The sequence below is a fragment of the Tremella mesenterica genome, assembly GCF_000271645.1.
Source record: "Tremella mesenterica DSM 1558 unplaced genomic scaffold TREMEscaffold_5, whole genome shotgun sequence".
Classification (NCBI taxonomy): Eukaryota; Fungi; Basidiomycota; class Tremellomycetes; order Tremellales; family Tremellaceae; genus Tremella; species Tremella mesenterica.
Genome location: NW_006711229.1, coordinates 1581896 through 1601821, shown reverse-complemented (window position 1 = coordinate 1601821; position 19926 = coordinate 1581896). Strand labels below are relative to the sequence as shown.

Here is a 19926-nt window from a genome sequence, read left to right as displayed (position 1 = left end):
TATAATCCGATCTTAGAATTTATGCAATTCGTATATACATAGAAACTGCCTTTATTTCCTCCCTGCTCTTCGTTTTTCGCGCATCTTCTCCCTGTTTGTCAGCAGGACATACCAACATCCAAACTCGTCTAGCTCTTGACCATCTCATACAAATTCACCCATTATTCGTAGAACACTCGGGAAAACTTGAGCAGGTACTGGAATAATCGATACTGATGGTATACTCGATGGCATGTGGGCATGAAAGATGAAGTAGGAGATTAATGACATGAAGAGAAAACAAATGAACAACCCACCTTTGCATCTGTTTTTCCTCCGCTCTTTCAACTTGTAAACTCCCTTCAACTTTACGCATCTTACTAGCATACGCAACATCTTTCTCCGATTGTTCCCTACTTTTCTCTCCTGCCAAAAACCGATTATCTTTTCGTAATTCACGTATGGCACCTTTACGTTCTTTCTTATACAATGCTCGAAGTTTTGCTCCTGCGTTCCGCTCGACGTCAGGGTCGTAGTGTTTCCCAGGGGTGAAATCAGCTTCGAATTTAGGTGCGTAGGATGGGATCGGGATTGGTTTGTGGGATTGGAGTGCTAGTGGTTGACGGGATGTATTGGCTAGGTGAAGTTGACGAGTGAGGGTAAGGATAATGGTTTGATGTAAAGTCTGGACGTCAGTTCACATTATATCTAAATTTTATGTTTTCGATATGGTTTTGAACCTATGTTATCTCATGTCTTGGACATGCCCATGTGGGTGAGATGGGAGAAAACAAGCAACATTGCCTCAACTTGTCTGAAATATCCATGTTACTATCAGCCGAAGGTGTGGAAAGGGAAATGAGAATAAGTCCAGGAATGATGAAGAAGTGAAGAAGAGACGATGAAAGAAGAATTTAAAGTGGACTTACTTTGATGGAAGAAGATAATTTTGAGATTTTAGAACTTTGTAATATCTGTAATAGTGGTGTAAACAATTCCACAAATGCCTCTGAGGACGCATACAATTCCGCATAAATCTTGATGAGCTTGAGCGCCATGACCAGTAAGTCCACTTTCCCTTGTTCGATCTCTTCTTTCCCCATCTCATCACCCCAACCCAAAGCACGGTTCAAGTCCACAGGTTCATTCGGTTCTTTCTCAGATACGACCAACGTCAACGTTGTCCCTTCCGCCAATAGATCAGGTCCTGTCAAAGAAATCTTCGTATCCGTATTTGATTTCCGAGGAAGCAGAGCTGATAAAGTAGCACTGATGAAATTCAAACTTTCCGGAACGAGTCTCTTTGAAACTTTCTCATATTCTGCCAACAAACTGCAAAGGAATAAGCCACTAGCTACATCGGATAATTGACGTATACGACTTTGACCAAGATATTGTCCCATAAGTATCATCGCTGGTGCTGAGACAGGATGAGAAAAATCACTTGTGGACCAAATTGCACCGATCAGTCGAAGTAAGACCAATTCGGGTGTTCCGGGATATGTTCGAGAGTGGAGAGAACTAGCACCTTTTGATAATCCTCTTGAAAGATTTTTCTGCATGAGGGACAGTTTGGAAAGGAAGTGAGGAGCAGCTGAGAGAGGGTTGAGCTTCACAAGGGAGGTGATATGTGGTAGAAGAGAAGTGATGAGAGAGAAAGAAGGTGGGGAATGTGAGGCGAGGAGAAGAGTGTAGTCGATCAGTACGCCTAGGAAATCCTTTTTGGTCAGTCACGATACACAAACAGGAATGTATTAGGCTTGGATCAAGGATCAGGCATGATGGCATGTAGGAAGAGGGAGGTTGGAGGATCAGGAGTAGAGTAAAACTCACTTGAAGTTTCTCTTTATTACCTTGAGCTAGCGAAGGATGATGTAATGCCCGAATACGTTGTATTACAATGGGGAGTGCAGAGTCGTCCAGCTCCGAGAGGACATCTTCGAGCTCGTCTACCGTGGCTGGACAAGGGAATGTGAATGGTATTTCTTTCACAGCGGGAGTGGTCTTGACCCGAACAATCTTTTTCGATTTGACTAGGTCGGTTTCATCGACGGGTACGAGATCTGGTGGTTCGTCCATATCTTGATCATCTTCCTCATCCTCATCCTCGTCATCATCTTCATCTTCGTCACCGAATTCTTCTGTGTCCTGATTTTCGTCCTCCTCCTCATCTTCTTCGTCATCATCCGTCTCATCCTCGTCGTTTTCCTCGTCCAAGTTCTCGTCTCCTTCGTGACTTGAGCTGGGTGCAGGTATCTTTGTCCGAGCCCCCATATTCTCGATATCCTCCCTTGTCAACCCCGGCCCCAAGAGCTCTTCTCCAAAGTCATCATCCAGATCATCCGCCTCGCCTCTTTTCTCCGTCTTGCGTCTCTTATCACCTTCTTCCTCCTCGTCACTATCTGGCTCACCCCTCATCCTTTTCAATCGCTTAGCTTCTGCTTCTTCCAACCTCTCTTTCTCCTCTACCGCCAGCTCTTCCTCCGTCTTGGTCCTATTCTTCGGCTTGGCTCTCGCGTCGAAGGCAAGGGTTTTCACTACCTGATCGTAATTACCATCGGCATCCTGCTCATCTTGCTCCTTCAGAAGCTGCATCCTCCGAGACAACGTAGAAGGTCCTGAAGCCGGCGCACTGTCTTGTAACAAAGCGCGGAGCTCGTCGATATCTTCGTCTAATTCCTCCCTCAGATCAATGTCGAGTTCTTTCTGCTGCTGCCGCTCATGCTGCACGATTAGCTCACAGTTCCCCTGAGGAAGTCATCAGCTTACCTTGTAGCCCTTACTCTTAGCTATGAGTTCTGACATGACTTCCGCTTTGCTTTTCTTCCTCTCCTCCCCATCCTCTTCACCCTCCCTTTCGAACCCCCCAAAATGCACTCTGTGCACAGTCTTCGCGTCCACCGTTCCTTTCCCTTCTTCGTCCTCTTCAGCCAGACCTTGTTTCACAAAATCATCAGTAGGTAGATCCAACACACTCCTACCACCATGAGTAAGTCCTCCAAGACCCTCATCATCATCCAATCCGAAGGCATCGTCATCTTCGAGGTTAAACAAGCCCTTTTTACCTTGCCCTCTTTGTCTTTCCCTTGTGTATCTCTCCAACATCCTATCCTCAAGACTCATCGTAGGATCCGCTTCTCCGAATCGACGATCTCGAAATGATCCAGTATGACCTCGAAGATGATGTTCAGGCAATAAAGTCTTTTTTCTCTGTTTTCAAATGTCAGCGGGGATTTCCTGGAGTAAGACTCATGAAGACCAACCTGCTCAAGACCGGCTTGTTTACTAGCACTAGGCCTTCCTACAACCCCCTTTAGGTTCCTTCCCCCAACATCATGCTTGAGTTTTGTCTCTCTCACATCGAATTTGTTTAGACCCCTGCGAATCTCTTCGAGCCGCTCAAAAGTTTTTGAACGATCGGCATCTCTCACACCAGACTTTTTACCAGCTTTCTTGTCCTTCTTCGAGCGAGAGTTGGAATTGAGTCCAGCTGTAGATAGTGCAGATTTGAGTTGAGAGAGCTGTGAGGCTGGCATGTCTTGCCTATGTAGTGAGAGGATAGACAAACGCAGTGGACTCAACTTTTCTTGGTGGTACGGCGAACGGAGATCGGACATATCTCCGCGGCCAACTCTGCCCTATTGACTGGGAGCATGACAATTCATAACTTTTCGACTTTACCACTTGACTCACTGATGAGACCGGCGTTGTGTATACGAAAGAGACCGGCGAGATGAAGGAGAATAAGGCGGTAGAAAACGCTCTGGCGACTATAGGGGCGGTCATGTGGATGGTTCAGATCCTACCTCAGATCGTAAAGTCCTACCGGACAAAGTCAACCTTGGGACTATCGGCTCTTCTCATGCTGTGAGCAAGACTCTTGTTCATCTGTGCTCTTACCTCATCCACGATGATGCACCACTTCCACTCTTCTGGATTGATGACTTCGCTTATTTCGATCCGTGACTGCCTCAATTCAAAGGGGAGATAATTTATGTGGTTATTGACCCACCTCAGCATATGGGCCATCGCCTCTCTCTTCCTCTCAACGTACATTGTCGTGCAACGTCTATCGATACCGCTACAAATCCAGCCTCAAGTTTTTGGCGTCCTCTGTGCTGTCAGCTGGTCACAGTGCCTTTACTACCAGCACAAATTCACTCGACTTCAGGCTAGCTTGTGCCTTTTGGCCTTTTGCGTGGTGTTCGCAGGTTTTGAGGCGGGCAGTGTGTATGCCCTATGGGTAAGTAAATTATGTTTCGACTTCCGATCTGCAACGTTCTACCATGACATATTCCAGCTCAAACAGAGTGCATGCTGATTGCAGGCCGGACAGAGGAATGGCACTGACGCCCCCATTCTCTTCTACGGATATACGAGTAGCGTCTTGTTGGCCGTAGCTCTTCTGTGAGTGCCTTGTCTTTGTCTCAGCTTCATTAGTCTGAAACCAGCTGACGATTAGTCCTCAATATTGGGAGATCTACAAACTAAAAGAGGTTGTCGGGATCAGTTTGATTTTCATGGCTGTCGACATGTTAGGCGGAATTTTCAGCTTTTTGTCTCTCTTCTTCCGGCCCAAATTGGACATTGCCGCTTTTGTGAGTGACTTCTGCAACGGTACACGTATCTCAATCCTATGCCAGTCTCTTTGACGGAAAAATAGATGAATTGATCAGTAGGTGTCCTACGCTTTGGTCGTCGTGCTGGATGGGATCGTCGTGCTCCTGGCTTTCATCCTTAACCCCATCACTCGTCGTCGACGAGAAAGAGATGCTGTGTTAAGGTCATCCGCACAAAGTTCACCTATCGAACCAGCCAACGGTCCAATGAGTCAAATATCTGGAAGTCCAACCAGGATGTCACAAGTGATTCCCCGTGAGATCCTGGCAACCGAGCTCCGAGGACACGAGGAAGTAGTAGAAAATTCAAATCGCAACAGTGTATATCGTGAAGCAGTCTAGACCATGTAGAATCACTTTTGGATTGTTGTAAGCATCTATCATCTGTGTTCTGCATCATCACTCCTATTTCACGTTTGATCCCGAAGCCGTCCTGATCCCTGCTTACAATACGTTAAAAGCGTCTGACCATGGTATGGAGAATCTCTCTGCTTGTCTGACCGAAGTTCAAACGTGGGTAGTGGGGCGACATATCTCTGATACCATACTGGCTGATCCTGCGCTGTCTCAGAAGCCAGGATGCCAGGGAGCAGCATATGATCTGACGTCCCCGTGGCACGAGTACAAGATCTGCACCTTAACATGTCAATCGTTCTCACGAATCGGCTTGTCTTCCGACTCTGCCAATGAATCGACTATCGATGGTCATATGCCAGATTATCCTCGTTACAACATTCACTTCTTATTTCACACCATCTCCCTAGGACTCATTTCATCAGGCATCTCCTGACTCATCAGCTTGTAAAGTAGCACTACAAACCGAAAATCTTCTCACTAAATCTTCTCCCCTTTGAACGATCTCTGCCAAATATTCTCTTCGCACGTCCGGCTTTATGATGTTATCACCAAATGCTGCTGCGGCCGATATCTGCGCGATAGCCTCTACCATTATCTGGTCGACCGCGGTGAGCCTTTTCTTTTTGTGTTTTTGTCTCAGAGCCCCCATTACGCTGGAAATCGCCGTTGACACCACAGATAATACCTCCCATCATCGTCGCATATAGAACGAAGACTCGTGATTCGCATGGGTTATCTCCCTGGTGTATTCTGTGAGTTCTTCAGCGGCGTGTCAGACGATCTACTTCAATCCCGGTCCGAGCTGACCGAACAGACTGTGGGCATTGGGAGCGTTACTCTATGCACCATATTCGATCATCCAGGATCTTCATCTGCCCATCATTGTCAGTACAATTTCGTTAGCTCCTGATTGTCCAGACTTCACGGATCAGGCCACGTTCGGTGCCTCACCACCAATGATTGAAAATAATCCGACAAAGTGAAGCTCACAATCAGGTCCAACAGCATCTGTTTTACGTCCTCACTTGTATCACCTTGGTCCAATGCTTGCGGTATGCCAAATCGTACTCCCGCATTCAAGCCTCATGCGTCTTTGCAGGTTTGATCGTCTTCTTCGCCGTCTTCGATGTTGGATCGATCTTCGCTGGTAGGGTACGCTACATCCCATATCACTCAATGATATCGCAACTCCCTTGCTACCAACAGAGACTGATGCGCAGAAAGCCAAAGCCACGGGATTTGAAGGAATTGTCGACGCCTTCGAGTATGGCGCCTGCCTGGCCGACGTTTTAGGACTATTGTGAGTCATATTGCCTTGTGTGTCTTCACAAGATGATAACAAAAACGAAACAAAAAAGCTGGAGTAGTGGAAACCTGCTCAATCCTCAATGTGGATGACTGCTGATGAGCAGGCCGCAATTCGTACTCATTTGGCGAAATAAGAGAGTCGCCTTAGTCTCCATCGTCTTCTTCATCATGGACGTAGTCGGTTGCGTATGCTGTATCCTCAGTCTGTTTCTCAGGCCAAGACTGGATGTTCCAGCATTCGTGAGTTTCAGTCAATTGTTTCAATCATCGCTTCTAACGCTGACTGATGTAGGTCTTTTATCTCTCGCTATGTATTCTCGACGTTGGCATTCTTGTTCTTGCCGCAATCCTCAACCCTTTGGCCAGTCAGCGACCTGCGCATGACCCACGTCGATCTTTGGACACCATGGGTGACCTTCCATACTCAGGTGAAACCAGTGACGATAATCTCGGTGACTCGAAGGAAGTCCAAATCGACGTCGCGGCGTCGGTGGATGACTCAAAGACCGATACGATCCACACGACGACCAACCAACCCCCTTCCGACTACGCATGATCAACCCGACTTCAAGCATACAAGCGACGTTCCATGCCAGATACCGTACCCTTCGTTTAATTTCTCTTCGGATCCATGGCCGCGGCTCCGGATTTCCGGGTCCTTTTTCCACACGTACGTTCGGTCACCGGGATCCTTCCATCAATCCCGATCCCGATATGTTCGCTATGCGACCTCTTAGTCTTGCTCCATCCCAAAATACTCATAGACCAAAGCACCGAAGTTCCAGGAGTTGCGGACGGAATGGATTGACACTCACTTTTCTCTATTGACCAAGGGCATCATGATCAAATGATTCGTAAGTCTAAGATGAGCGTACCATGGAACAAATATCTAAGTCAGAGTTAGCCATCAGAAAGTGGCGTTCCTTCCGACGCCTCTGGATCTAATCTCACACCAGCGTCTCCAAGTTCCTAGCAACCGGGTCGCATGGTACAAAATACTGACCGAACGATTAATCTCACCAACTGATAATCATGTAGGTTGGTAGTGTCGGTATGACCGGATGCCCATGGACGTTTATAATATGCTGAAGCTGGAATGTTTGGAGTTCTTTACCGTTAGGTTGAGATGTTACCTACGAATCCTGTGGCGGAGATCCTGTGCGCTTCCGTAGCTGCTGTCATTTGGTGTTTTCAAGTGAGTGGCTTTAGCTTATTCACCAAAACCCTCTCTAACAGTGTGTTGATCGGCCAATCTCTCCAAGCTGTGACTGAGAACTTCTTGGACTCAGGGAGATGGAACAGCTGATAAAAGTAGGTCGTTCCTCCAATCATCGCTGCTTATCGTACCAAGTCGACTCAGGCTTTATCACCATGGATGATGTTGTGCGTTTCTGCTTCTCAACGTACTCGTCTCTCCATTGCTACATCCTCCTATCAAGCCCCAATTGTTATGGATCAAATGATCAACTTGTATTTCAACTGATGGGTCAGGTTGTGGGCAGGTGGTGCTCTTCTGTATGCTCCTTATGCTGTCGCTCAGAATCTTAACATAGCCATCATTGTGAGTTCTTCAAGTATGTACATCCTCTCTATCTCACCGTGCCTACCTGGCAGTTTACAATACGAAGACTATTTATTGAGTATATCACAGCGAGGACGGAGCTGAGTATGGGTCCTGATCAAGTCTGTCGGAGACTAGGTTCAACATGTTGCTCGCTCATGACCATACATGTGGATGATCGCCGACGAGATAGCTACAACCTCACATCTTTTACGTTCTCACTTGTACTTCTTTCATACAATGTCTGCATTACACTCTCGGACAAAGTAGAGTCAAAGCAGGGGGATGGTTCTTGGGCTTAACCGTCCTCTTTGCGGGATTTGACACAGGTTCTATCTTTGCTCTTCGGGTGGGTGCCTCTTACTAAACCCCTTCTTGATCCTGGTATACTCCTCACATCACATCGCTATTCCTTGGGGATCTTTGGGAACTACAGAAAACATGCCGGCTCGTCCATCTTCATTAACATTCCGAGTCACGATCAAAGCTAGAGAGGAGTGAAGGGAGACTGATAGGTAGAGAACAAACAGCTTAGGTTTGAACGGAGTTGCCATGATATATGGATACGGAACTAGTGTTCTCGACATGATTGGCTTCATGTGAGTTGATTCCTCCAATGACACCATTTCTCCCCCCCCTCCCCCCTTATGACATATAATTTAATTCAACTCTATTTGATATTCCATCACTAGTACCTCCCTCCCGGAATTCCGATTTCTTCACTTGCAATTGTTCCCCCACAAATGATATCCTCACAATGCTCCGAGACTCTAGTCATTTTGAATATGCCGCCAAAAGGAGAAAGCTTGGTCATTGAATATGTCCAGTAGATTGACCCATTCTTTTCAGTGCAATCAATCAAACAGAAGTCAAATTGACAGTTAGTCCGCAATACATACACATACTCCGTATACGTCACGTACCCAAAATCACGATCCTTTTCGGTCTCATGGATTTGACGGGATGTGTATTGAGTATGCTCAGTTTACTGTTCAGAAGGAGATTGGATATTGCGGGATTTGTGAGTTTCCTCAAAATGATCATTCTCCTCTCTCATTTCTTGTCTTACTTTTCAACAGCAACGTTTGATCATCCCCAACCCTCTGTATCTTACCTCTTTGATCTATCTTTGTATCTCGTTCTCTTTCCACAAATACTTCATCACTTCTACTCCACCTGTATAGATCCTCCCCTGCCTTTCTGTCCACCAAAACATCAGTAATACGGAAGACACGGCAGTGCGATTTCGTGTGGAGATTTCGAACATCATACTGAGGTGAATGCGGGCCTCCGGGAAGGAAAAGATCAAAGGGCGATCTCGTATGAAAAGATATCAACAGTACATCAAGGTTATTGATAAGGGAGAACTGAACCAATAGGTGTTTTACCTTTCTATGGGTATTCTAGACCTCGGCTTATTATCTTTCGCAATCATTCTGAATCCCCTCTCGACGAAGAAAGCTCCTAATTCGGACCTGGACGACACGGACAGTAGGATCGAAGTGACTGTCCTGGAGAATTCTGAGCAGATAGAATTAAGGTCTGAAGCAGTCATACGTATTCACCCGTCCGACCACGAGAAACATTGTGACTCTTCCTCATCGATCAAGGACCGATCCCACGGGACCCCGACGAGAATAGGAAATGAAGCGTCTTGACTGTCTTAGATGTTCATGTTCGATATTGTCGTCCACCAACCAGTGTCGCTCGCTTTGAATCTTCCCGCCTGACATTCTGGTCGACGTGTGTCTTTTGTGAGAGGTCAAGAGTGAGGGGATCACGAATCGGAAGTATCTCAACTTCCGTAATGTGACATCTTTATACCGTCCATACTTATAGCATGCATAGTTGTAATTCATATGATATGAATGTATCTCACTTCCAAGGATATTCTCCCCGTGAAAAGTGTCCCAAGACTTGGATACTATGTATGTATAAAGGAATACACCAAAAAAGTTGCATCATTCCTACTTATGTACATCCAAATTTTACGTGACCTTGATCTCAAATGACCACACAAACCCAACCACTTTCTTAGTTAAAGATATCCCCTGCTCTCATATCACACAAGTGCGGACACCACAACCTCCTTGTCGTGGCGTCGGCACCTCGTCCTTGAAAGAACCCGAAAATCTACCAGACATACCTGAATCCACGAGCTTTATCCGCATACGTAGCTGTATCCGGCACAAGGGTCGGATCCACCGGACCTTCTTCCGCATCCTTCTTGGCGTTCGCACGACGTAGTAGAAATATGTAGAGGAGTGAGACGGCGAAACCGAGACTTGTGAGGGAGAGACAGACTGATGAACCAAGATGATAGACTGGTTTGTCTTTAGCGGGAAACATGTAACCTGACGCGATTCTAATGGTCAGTTCTGCGTGAACAATGGCTTCCGAGATCCATTCTAGTGATCATGAAGGATGCGCAAATAGCAGAAGAGAATGGATGGGGAGATAAAAAGGAAGAAAGGGAGATAGATGAACGAAAAATAGGAGAAGGAAGAAGTTGAAGTGAGTCATGAATGGACGGGATGATCTCCCGTATACCTGAACTTCATTTGAACGAGTATCCCCTCGTTGTTGATACAATCCCGTCACAAATCTTCAACCACTTCACAGATACGGGACATTCAAGAAACATATTGTGGGTGGAAGACATGAGCGCCAGAAAATGGGAAACCTCACGCTAAAGCTTGCGCACAGGCGATGACGAAAGGCAAGGCGAATGCTCTCCTACTTCCATTTCCAGAGTTCTCAGCAACCCAAGTCCTGGACATATCAGTTCAGACTCTATCTCCAGTAAGTCCCCATTCTTAGCCGGAAGTCTCCCACATTTGCCGCTGAAAGTCCCAAAGATACGGCTAGACAACAGAGGGCGGAACGGTCGCCGACGCACGGAATATATGAAAACCATTGGAAAGCGAAATTCGACTTACAAATTCAACGGGATGGTGATGAACTGTCCAGTTTCACAAAATACCAATGCAGCGTACCTTCCCGCGTGGTGGTCGGGCTTCAGACCGACCAACATGGCAAAACCCATCGACATCATGCCCATCCCCAACAACATGCCCGGGCCTCGCTTCCCATAGCGATCAGAGACCCAGGCAACGATGAGCATGACAATGGCAGCTGTTCCATATGGAGGCAGAGTGTATACCTGAGCGATGGCACCGGTCTGGGGGTCAGCAATGACACGCAGCCCGACGGATCAATTCGGGAGCCCGAGACTGTGATGCTAGGAAGTTTCTTGGGATGGTCTCTCGTTCGGAAGGTTGTAGAACCACTCACATAGCCCACATCGGCTACTAAAGTAGGTAAAAATGCGCCTATAGCAGCCCCTACAACTATGATTGACAAATACGTAAGCTTGGGGACATTTCTGGGTGTTTTAACAGTGATTGAAGACCTACCTGATATGTCACGGCGGCTGGAAGTCAGAAGTCGTCCAGAAAGGAGGTGCAGGAATCATTACGTAATCCACAAATCAACGCATTACGTAATCAACAGATTACGTAATCAGGCCGACCATCGAGCGAAGATATGGAGGCCATTGGGACGGGAATGGGGGAGAACGACGTTGAGGGTCGGGATGAGCCGGACCCAGGTCTGTGACGGAAGGGAGCAGGGACGATATGGTGAAGGACAACTCACGTAACAAGATTTGCCAGCTGATCAATGTGTTGAGAGCATGTTTCCAATTGATCTTATGACTCTCGTGTGAACCTCCACGACCGATACGAACCAGAGCTACCAGATTAGCTACACATCCCTTCCTTCCTCCCATGAGTCAAGAGACTTACCACAGGCGCGTTCCTTTTCCGTGAGTCGCTTGGTGATCAACAAGTCCCCAGGCAGGATCCAGAGGGCGTATAAGCCGGCAACGATCGCGGGGACACCTTCAATGATGAACAGTAGACGCCACGGTTCCACGCGGGAATGAGTGAAAGTAACGCCGTAAGCAATGAGACCGGTGATGAAACCTCTGAAGGGGTCAGCGCTGTTCTTGGGCAGAAGTCCGCTTGAAGGTCAAGAGAAGAGGACCAGTGACAGGAAGACACGAAGGGATATGTTCCAACCAAGTCGGGAGAAGAACTGACGAGATGGGACCGGAGCACATGAAGAGCGTAATGCGCAGAGCAAGCTCTCGCTTGGTGTACCTGAGCATCAGTCTACACTAGAAGTTTACGATGAAAGAGACATGCCACATAGCCAAGTACGCTGAGAATTAGCCATCAATCAGCAGTGGTAGTAGGAAGAAACATACCTGGAATGACGGGTCCATAACCGCTTTCTGTCTGGTCAGCGATGCTTTCGAAGGATGAGAAGGCAGGAGGTTGCGACAGAGAGACCTTAAGCTGCATGTGAGACGGAAAATAGGTCAAAAGAACAAACAACACTTACCTCCGAAACCAACCAGAAAGCGAGTAGCTTCGGCCTGACCGTAGGTATTTACCGCTGCTGTGCAAGACGCGCAGATACCCCAAACAATACCACTGCAGCCGAGAACGATGTTCATTTTCGTGCGCTTCGCAAAGAGAGTGGTGGGAATAACTGAAGTCAACGACGTACTCTATGGCGCCCGATCAGGCTGGCAACGGGTACAAGTGAAGACGTGGAGTTGGTGGGGATGACCAATGGGCCATCACGGCCTACATGAAGCTTCGACAGGGAGAGAGAGAAAGACCCACGAAACAGAGCGTATCCCAGGAAATAGAAGGCGTTTAATAAAGCATACTTGGAACCCGAGGGATCTGCCCCCAGCCCTTCTTCACCCACCATACCAATCGTTTTGGCATTACCGAGATTTCCCTTGTCCAGGCCACTGGCAGGTCAGTGATGCCCCTTTTTCTTGACAAGGATTGCCATAGGAATGTGTTGTATTCGCTCAATAACCTCTGAGTATACTGCTAAGCCACTTGCGGTTGAAGAAGAAAGTGACAGATTAGCTTACCTGAAAAGATAGAGAAGCATGGCGGCGGGCATGATAAGTCTGTCCAACTGACGATCAGTCAACGCTACCATCAGCCGAACTGGATAATCCCGGCCCACCTTTAATTAATCCCGTTGAAATTTTGCCACTTTCTCCCAAAACCCGTCACTCAACCCGAGGATCTTGTCACTGCCAACCCAAATCTATGCAGTATATAAAACTCCCCTTTTCTAGGTTTTCTTGGTATCAGCAGAATGCCTGGGAGCGTCTGAATCTATTCATGCTACTTTCGGAACGGTTTTCCAAGAATCAAAGTCGCAGAAGGCGATAATGTGCTCGGTCCGAAATTGCGACTTTCGGCTCCTCCCCCTTTCGGACGAATTCGGAAGTTTTCGGGTACTTGTACATGCTATATTCTACATTGTTTGTACTTTGTACCCTATATGTACTCACTACAGACCTCTCACTGCACATGTACTCTGTCATCCAATCATGTTCATCTATGCTTTGGAGGTACACTCACTGCTGAATTTCTTGCTATGTGTTGATGTTGTTTACGCGTCTGATGGTGATGAAGGGTTGATCAAAAATCTACTTTTGGACTGGCTGACGATATTTTTTGCTTCGTCTCCTTCTCTTCTCTGTCCTTCTCTTCTCTCTCCATCTCTTTTCATCTTTACATCTCTTTTCATCTTTACACCTCTTTACGTCTTTACGCCGCCAAAGTTCACCTTACACATCAGTTGAGCTCATTGCTATCATTAGCCTGTTCACTACTCCTGCTATCTAACACCAATTCTCTCTCACAATCTCTTCCTCACCATTCGAATCTTTCCTTTCCCTCTTTTCTCCTCGGTCTCAAAATCCCCTGACAAGATGGGCAACGAATACAACCCCAAGTCCGATAAATCAACCGTTACTCCTCCGAAGGGTGAGAAACTGCACCCGGATCAACTTCATTTCCAGAAATTTGTTCAGCCACAGCACCCGATATGGAAGAATGACAAGTCGCTGCAAGCATTCCAGGCTCAGCTTGGATTCTATCTTCAGCCCTGGTGGCACTCCCACCCCAGGCATCTCCCACAAAACGCAGGGAAGCTTGGACTTCGGGAAGCGACTCCCAAGGAGATGAAGGACAATGGCCTTCGGGCCATTGGTAGAGGATCCACGTGCTATTCGGCAGCCGAACCAAAGAAGCCACTATCTTGTCATAGCTCCTTCATTATTCCCGCTTTTACATATACGTGAGTTCTTGATCAGTCTTTATGGCCTCCGAATTCGGAGTATCTCAGAACCCTGGCGCTGATCTCAGAAATAAAATTCTCAAATGTGTCAATGTCCCCGAAGGCAATCTTGTCTTCCTCAATAGGTGGACAACCGAATTTCGTGTCTGTGCTCATTGTTACATCAACACAAAGACTCAACTACCGTGCTCCTTCAAGAAGAAACCGGTTGAAGAGCTGTTCCGCGATCCGTCCGAAACCGGAAAGAAACCAAAGAAGGTCTCTCAAGTTGAAGAGGATAGCCCGGATACGTCAAGTTCCGAATCGGGATCTCCTTCGGACCTTCGATCACGTTCTCCTTCCCCCGCTGGCCCATCAAGAACCCGCACCATCAGGACTCGCTCTGCAAAAGGGGTCACGAAAACGAAATCTCCTTCTCCCCCCCTTCCTACCAGCAAGAGCAAAGGGGCAGCCACGTCAAAAGCACGTGGGTTATCAGATGTTCCAGTGCAGGCACCTCTCACGCCGAAGGGCAAGGGGAAAGAGGTGGCGCCAAGCGATCCTCAACGTGGTGTTAAGCCCCCGAAGAACGGTCCGAAATGGGCTTTCAGAACATCGAATCCAAGGGTCAGTCCAGCTCCCACTCCTTCTGCAGCGCGTCCCCAGTCCGAAGTGAGTCTTTTGCCTTTTCACCCGAATCCACCGAATGAAGGCTGACTCTCAGGGCGAAACCGAACTCTCCACATCCGGCTTTCCTTCTCCGTTGCTCGAGGAACCTGAAGAAGCCTTAGGCCAGGATAGCTTAGGCCAGGATGGCCCTCCAACATCTCCGGAGCGACCCAATGCTCGACAGGAAAGACCAAAGTTCCCTCCTCGACCTCCGAAAACGCTGAGCAATGTTCCCGAAGTTTCTCACTCCGAAACTGCTCCTCCTCCTTCACATCCTGGAACTTCGGGCCTGCCCATTATTGTTGCAAGTAGTCCTGTACCTCGTCCTACAAAGCGTCCATTGGAAGAGGCTGAAGACTCTCCGCTCGAACCGAAACGCAGTCGGCAGTCACCGTCCGAAAAGAGTCCAAACCCACCCGAAACGGACGCCACCCTCCCCCCAGCGGTGCATCATGTACCTTTCCCTGCTACTGACCAGGGTATCGTCTCTTCACCAGCTCCATTCACTCCACAAGTAGCCGCAACAGTTGGAGCTCAATTTCATTCATCTCCAGTAGGCCCTCCACCCCGAAGAGACAAAAGTCTCACTCCTACTGTGCTACCAAGCCCCTCCCCGGCCCCGAAATCTTCTCAACTGCCAAATGCCGAAGCCGGGCCGTCCGCTCTCCTCGTCCCAGTGAATCGTGAAATTGGTCCCCATCCTCCCTCGCTCGGTGGCATAGCAGCAATGCAGCAGTGGTTAGCTCAGAAGGGCCGAAAGCCGTCAGGACTGCCGAATCGTGCTGCTCCCAACATCTCAACCGGCAGTGCAACATCGAAATTGTCTCCCAGGCAGGCGGCTCCCCCCCCTTTCGCTTCCCAGTCGGTACCGCCTCATACTCCTCCTGCAACTGCCGTCGTCCGTGCCCAGTCCGAAGTCGGGGTTCCTGGCCTTCTCTCCCAATTCGGTCCTCTCCCCTCTTACAACGCTCCTTCGGGTAGTGCTATCAGTCACACCCCACAAACCGAATCACAAGGTCCACGAAATCTTCAAGGTCAGCGTCAATTTCTCACCAAAACGCCTTCTGTTCCGTCCCTTGATGAGCCTGCTCCTGCGATGGTTGCTCCTTACGTTCCTGAGCCACCGACTACGTTGCCTGAAGTAGAACAATGCCTCAAACTCATGAATCAATTTCAGGTCACCCAGGCTGAGTTTGAAAAAACGTTCGCTTCCCGGATGGTATCTTATGTTTCGGACATGATGGACTTTTATAAGGATATCAATCGCGGACGTTCCGAAGCCTACTCCGAAAGTCTTCAAAACACCATTTCGGGTGTCAAGAGTGTCGATCAGATGTGGAGTCAGTATAAGGCTCAATTTGATTCTGTTGTTTCGGAGAGGGATACTGCTCAGGGTGAGGTGAAAACACTGGATCGGTTGTATAAACAACAGATTGATAAGAATGAGGAACGGGATGTGGCAGTCACTCGAGTAACTGCCGAAAAGAATGCCGAAATTGCGGTGATCCGAAGTCAACTTCTTGAGACACAAGAAGGGCTGAAGATCATGAACCAGAGGTTTGCTAGTGCTTTGGGGGAGACAGAGAAGCAAGCTCAGGCTTACAAAGCTGCGGAGAAACGGAGCACCGAGCTGGAGGCCAATATGAGGCAGGTGGAGGAGAAGGCCGCTGCCGAAGTGCACGCTCTCAAAGCTCGCATTTCGGAGCTCGAGACGGCAAACGATGCTGTTCAGAAGGAGTTGGCCCAGGCCACAAACTTTGTCGCGGACTGTGTGGACGTTCAGATGGGCTTGGAATCCCAAGTGAAAGACTTGCAGGAACAGGTTAGTCAACTGGAGGGCAACGCCGAAAGGGATGAATATGAGTTGGAGAGGGCCAACTTCAATATCAACGATCTTGAATCAGAGCTTGAAGAAGTCAAAGAGCAAAATTCTCAGCTACGAATGAGGCTCCAAAATGAAAGCCAACAATCCCAATCAAGTCAGTACTCTAACAGACGGGGAGAGCCCTTAGTCACAATGCATTCCCACCTGGCTTAAATGTCCTGCCCACCGCTCCAACCTCCGAGACTACACCTTCGACCATCCGTGTTAGTATTCCCACCATTCCTTCACATGAAGACCTCCACCCTTCTCAAGAATAGGGGCTGTAAACCCAATGTCACCTCTCTTTTGTATGTATTCTTACAGATTTCGGCTTTCGGTCTACGTTTCGGGACTTCATTTCGGGTTATGGTCAACTGTTTCTGTTTTTCCCTTCCATGTTTGGATGTCAAGATGTTTCAATTATGTGTGAACTAGTACATATCATGCATTTCATGTCTCTGCCTGCTTGCCTTGGCCCATCTTTCAAGACTTGACTGCTAGGACTATGTTGGTTCCAGGGCTCATATGAGTCAACCAACCGAAATGGGCATCTTTCGGGGGTCCCTTCTTCAATCTTATGAACTGCCGGTGTCTTTGCACACACATTGAACAATCCTGCAGATTTTTCATCCTGTGTAACATCCAAATCATATTCATATGCATGTAAATGAGCAGAGTTCGGGAGGCTGAACCGTGCTATCAATCGATATTTGCAGGAAGGCAAGTACTAATCCGAAGTGAGAGACTTTTCGGACCGCTTTGCACGCGGTGCAACCACCTTTCTGATGCAAGTGTTATTCGTTTCGGAATGAAGTTGCATATCAAAGATGAGTGACAGAGGCGATTGTTTGACATCTCTACAGACGATCTATGTAATAAGTCATGGGAGGCACACACTTCTCCAGCTGTTTCTTCACTTTCGGAGTGAAGAAAATCTCATTTGCTGGATCCCTTGCAGCCATTGCCAACACCAATTGAAGCACGCTAGTTCGGAGCTTCCTGCTCTCGCCCCTAGCTAGATTGGATGATTTCAGACCAAGAGCGGAAGCGGTAGGTTTGATTCCCTGGAGAAGAAGACATGCAGCTGCACATGAGAGAGGTCCACAGCTATGAGAGTCGACTTGAGTAGCCCATTCAAGACTGTCCCTAGTAGCCTTCTGTGTCAGCCATGAGCCCCGAAACCTGCAATTACTCACCTGAGAGTTCACAGCAACCAACCAGCCCATTGCCTCGGCTTCGGTCGCTATTCCTTTCTTCACTTCCCAATCCAGCCGTCGCTCTAGCAGATGAGACCATTGCTATTGATCAGTCATGTCATACCTCAAAGTAGGATCTATGAATAACACACCTTCTTCTGCTCTGGTGAGTCATAGATTCCACCAGCACCATCATACATTAATACCAGCTTTTGAGGCCCGAAGATAACCAATGTTCCGAAATGTGATTTACCCATCAAAATTCCAACGTGATTTCCTTCTCCATTGCCCATCTGCCAAGTGAGAGCCAAGGAGTACCACCAGGTGTGTATGGATTCCAGTTGTCCCCAGCCGCTAGTGTTCGGTAAACAAATGAGCTTGGTATGGAATCAGACTTTCCAATCCCAAGGTTGACACAGCTCCGAATGAATGCTGACACTGACAGCAGAATATCATCGATCCCGAAGTTTGTGTACCACTTCATCCGTCCATGAAACTTGGCCAAAGTCTCTGCATCAAATGTAGACACTAGACCCTGTAGTCTCAACCCCTTTCGGGTCTCCTCTTGGGGTGAATCCCTCAAGCCAGCTTCAATCTGGCGGGATAGGTCCTCGACGAGTTCATCCGAAAGGCTATCAACATCTTCATAAGTGTTGACAGAAATGAGAGGATGATGGGTGTCGCCTGAACGCCACTGAACATGTGCCAGCCTTTCAGCAATCACTGACTGAGATTTCTCAAGTAGACAGTACTTAGGGACCAGAGGTTCGGGAGAGGGGTCTCGAACTTCAATAGGGAAGGCACTTGGTGGGTCGATGTCCATGGATGCAGACGAAGAGGCCGAGGACTTTGAATCGTTTTGACTGACCTTGACAGCTTCTGGGGGGCTTTCGGACACAACCTGGGATTCACCCTTCTGTAATACGTCATCTGATAAAGATGGCATGGTTTCGGGAGGTTTGTTGGCAGGTAGCTCAATATTTTGGGGATCTGTGGACATGGTGGGGTCGGGCTTGTGAAGGACAACGTCTGGCTGTCCTGCAATGGAGTCTGTAGGGGCACTGATGGTTGTCGAGGTCTTGGAGAGGACGACTGTGGCTGGGATAGGTTGGTTTTCGGTCAAAATCGGAAGGCGCTCACTTGGAGTGTTGAGTTTCGGAGGACGAACTTCAAGTAATTCCGAATTCGGAGCCTGACTACCTGGTCCCTTTAATTCCTGATTTTGAGCTTTCGGCCCTTCGGAAGGTGTTGAACCAACACCAGAACCTTTTGCTGCTTCGTTCACCTTGGAACTCGACTTGTTCAGTTTTCTCTTCTTGGCAAGGGGTTGACCGGCCCCCTGGTTGACGCCATCTTCAAGAGCATAGAACAGTAGGACTGGGAATCGTGTCCCAGTAAATGCGTCCCTGTTGAGAAACATGCGAGAAGTGGTCTCATCATCAATCTCCCACAACGCTACGTCATCCTTGATCAGAGCCACATAGTGGCCACTGGTCACCTGGACCGTATCTCCCTTTCGGCAGAGCATTCCCTTGAGTTTGTACATTGGCAGATTAGTGGGGAGTATGGTAGGAGGGACAGCCGAAATCTGAGCCGGGTTGATGATGTTTGGAATATCAAATGATTGAATTACTTGATGCAGAGAAGAACTTCGGAGGTCCCAAACAATGTTGAAGAGCAACATGGGCGGTAGGTTTTCCTTGTGAAGTGTCATTTTGGCTCGAGCTCGAGTGGGCGCTACTCTACCATCACAAGGCGAGGAAAAGCAGTGTTGGGGAGTGCATGAACGCCACAACGATAGATTGATGAGCTGAACAAAGTTGAGTGACGATCCATGTGGATAGATCTGCAGGACAGACATTTGTTTCTCCAGGTTGGGTATCTCTACCGCGACCGGGGCAGAGTGAGCACAGGGCTGGAAGACGTAATCCCAGGTTACCCCGAATTCGAAGGTTTTCCGAATCGGATTGTGTTCAATTATCTGATTGATTCGGCCACTCAGGTTGAGAAACAGTTCGCAGGGATCATGTTGAGCCTCTTGGTCTATCAAATTCTCACCTGAACATCAGCAATGAAGATCCGGAATAGTAGACGGGCTGAATGAAAGCAACATACTTCGGAGAAGGGGGACTATTTCTTTAAGATCGACTACACGCTTTGATACCGAAATTGCCTTGTTAAAATTACAGGCGATTCTTAGCAGCAGCAAGTAAA

The 19926-nt window shown here is 48.0% G+C and overlaps 6 protein-coding genes across 6 annotated transcripts in view; 3 read left to right on the top strand and 3 right to left on the bottom strand.

Moving 5' to 3' along the window:
• Nucleotides 1–51: 51 nt before the first annotated feature.
• TREMEDRAFT_20830 (uncharacterized protein) lies at nt 52–3506 on the bottom strand (the record flags this gene model as incomplete). Its single annotated transcript, XM_007004348.2, has 7 exons — nt 52–91; nt 297–664; nt 909–1697; nt 1813–2221; nt 2279–2703; nt 2749–3189; nt 3243–3506. Coding segments are annotated over 7 exons (2736 nt in total), but the record flags the coding sequence as incomplete, so codon positions are not given.
• Nucleotides 3507–3712: 206 nt separating this feature from the next.
• Nucleotides 3713–4940, top strand: TREMEDRAFT_30677 (uncharacterized protein; the record flags this gene model as incomplete). The annotated part of the gene is made up of 5 exons (XM_007004387.1): nt 3713–3846; nt 3997–4222; nt 4307–4386; nt 4442–4577; nt 4659–4940. 5 exons carry the CDS (start codon nt 3713–3715, stop codon nt 4938–4940), a joined length of 858 nt encoding a protein of 285 aa, XP_007004449.1.
• A 554-nt stretch (nt 4941–5494) lies between these two features.
• On the top strand, nt 5495–6819 carry TREMEDRAFT_62573 (uncharacterized protein; the record flags this gene model as incomplete). Its single annotated transcript, XM_007004707.1, has 7 exons — nt 5495–5563; nt 5634–5707; nt 5770–5839; nt 5952–6107; nt 6176–6255; nt 6368–6503; nt 6556–6819. The coding sequence occupies 7 exons, from the start codon at nt 5495–5497 to the stop codon at nt 6817–6819; spliced, it is 849 nt and encodes a 282-aa protein (XP_007004769.1).
• A 570-nt stretch (nt 6820–7389) lies between these two features.
• TREMEDRAFT_62572 (uncharacterized protein) lies at nt 7390–9482 on the top strand (the record flags this gene model as incomplete). The annotated part of the gene is made up of 8 exons (XM_007004706.1): nt 7390–7458; nt 7579–7646; nt 7755–7824; nt 7878–7946; nt 8018–8173; nt 8344–8423; nt 8710–8845; nt 9204–9482. The coding sequence occupies 8 exons, from the start codon at nt 7390–7392 to the stop codon at nt 9480–9482; spliced, it is 927 nt and encodes a 308-aa protein (XP_007004768.1).
• A 284-nt stretch (nt 9483–9766) lies between these two features.
• On the bottom strand, nt 9767–12852 carry TREMEDRAFT_44171 (uncharacterized protein; the record flags this gene model as incomplete). The annotated part of the gene is made up of 13 exons (XM_007004482.1): nt 9767–10189; nt 10513–10596; nt 10764–11005; nt 11119–11184; nt 11241–11257; nt 11482–11577; nt 11631–11812; nt 11928–11987; nt 12033–12048; nt 12095–12121; nt 12232–12381; nt 12519–12652; nt 12782–12852. The coding sequence occupies 13 exons, from the start codon at nt 12850–12852 to the stop codon at nt 9958–9960; spliced, it is 1377 nt and encodes a 458-aa protein (XP_007004544.1). The 3' UTR covers nt 9767–9957.
• Nucleotides 12853–16999: 4147 nt separating this feature from the next.
• The window catches only part of TREMEDRAFT_62569 (uncharacterized protein), a gene marked incomplete at both ends in the record, with an annotated part of 4632 nt that continues 1705 nt past the window's right edge, over nt 17000–19926 (bottom strand). The window contains 9 exons of the mRNA XM_007004705.1: nt 17000–17098; nt 17121–17202; nt 17414–17670; nt 17713–17814; nt 17865–18066; nt 18156–18344; nt 18441–18559; nt 18581–19454; nt 19572–19770. Coding sequence (XP_007004767.1) covers nt 17000–17098; nt 17121–17202; nt 17414–17670; nt 17713–17814; nt 17865–18066; nt 18156–18344; nt 18441–18559; nt 18581–19454; nt 19572–19770 — 2123 coding nt within the window. The remainder of the gene's footprint in view (nt 17099–17120; nt 17203–17413; nt 17671–17712; nt 17815–17864; nt 18067–18155; nt 18345–18440; nt 18560–18580; nt 19455–19571; nt 19771–19926) is intronic.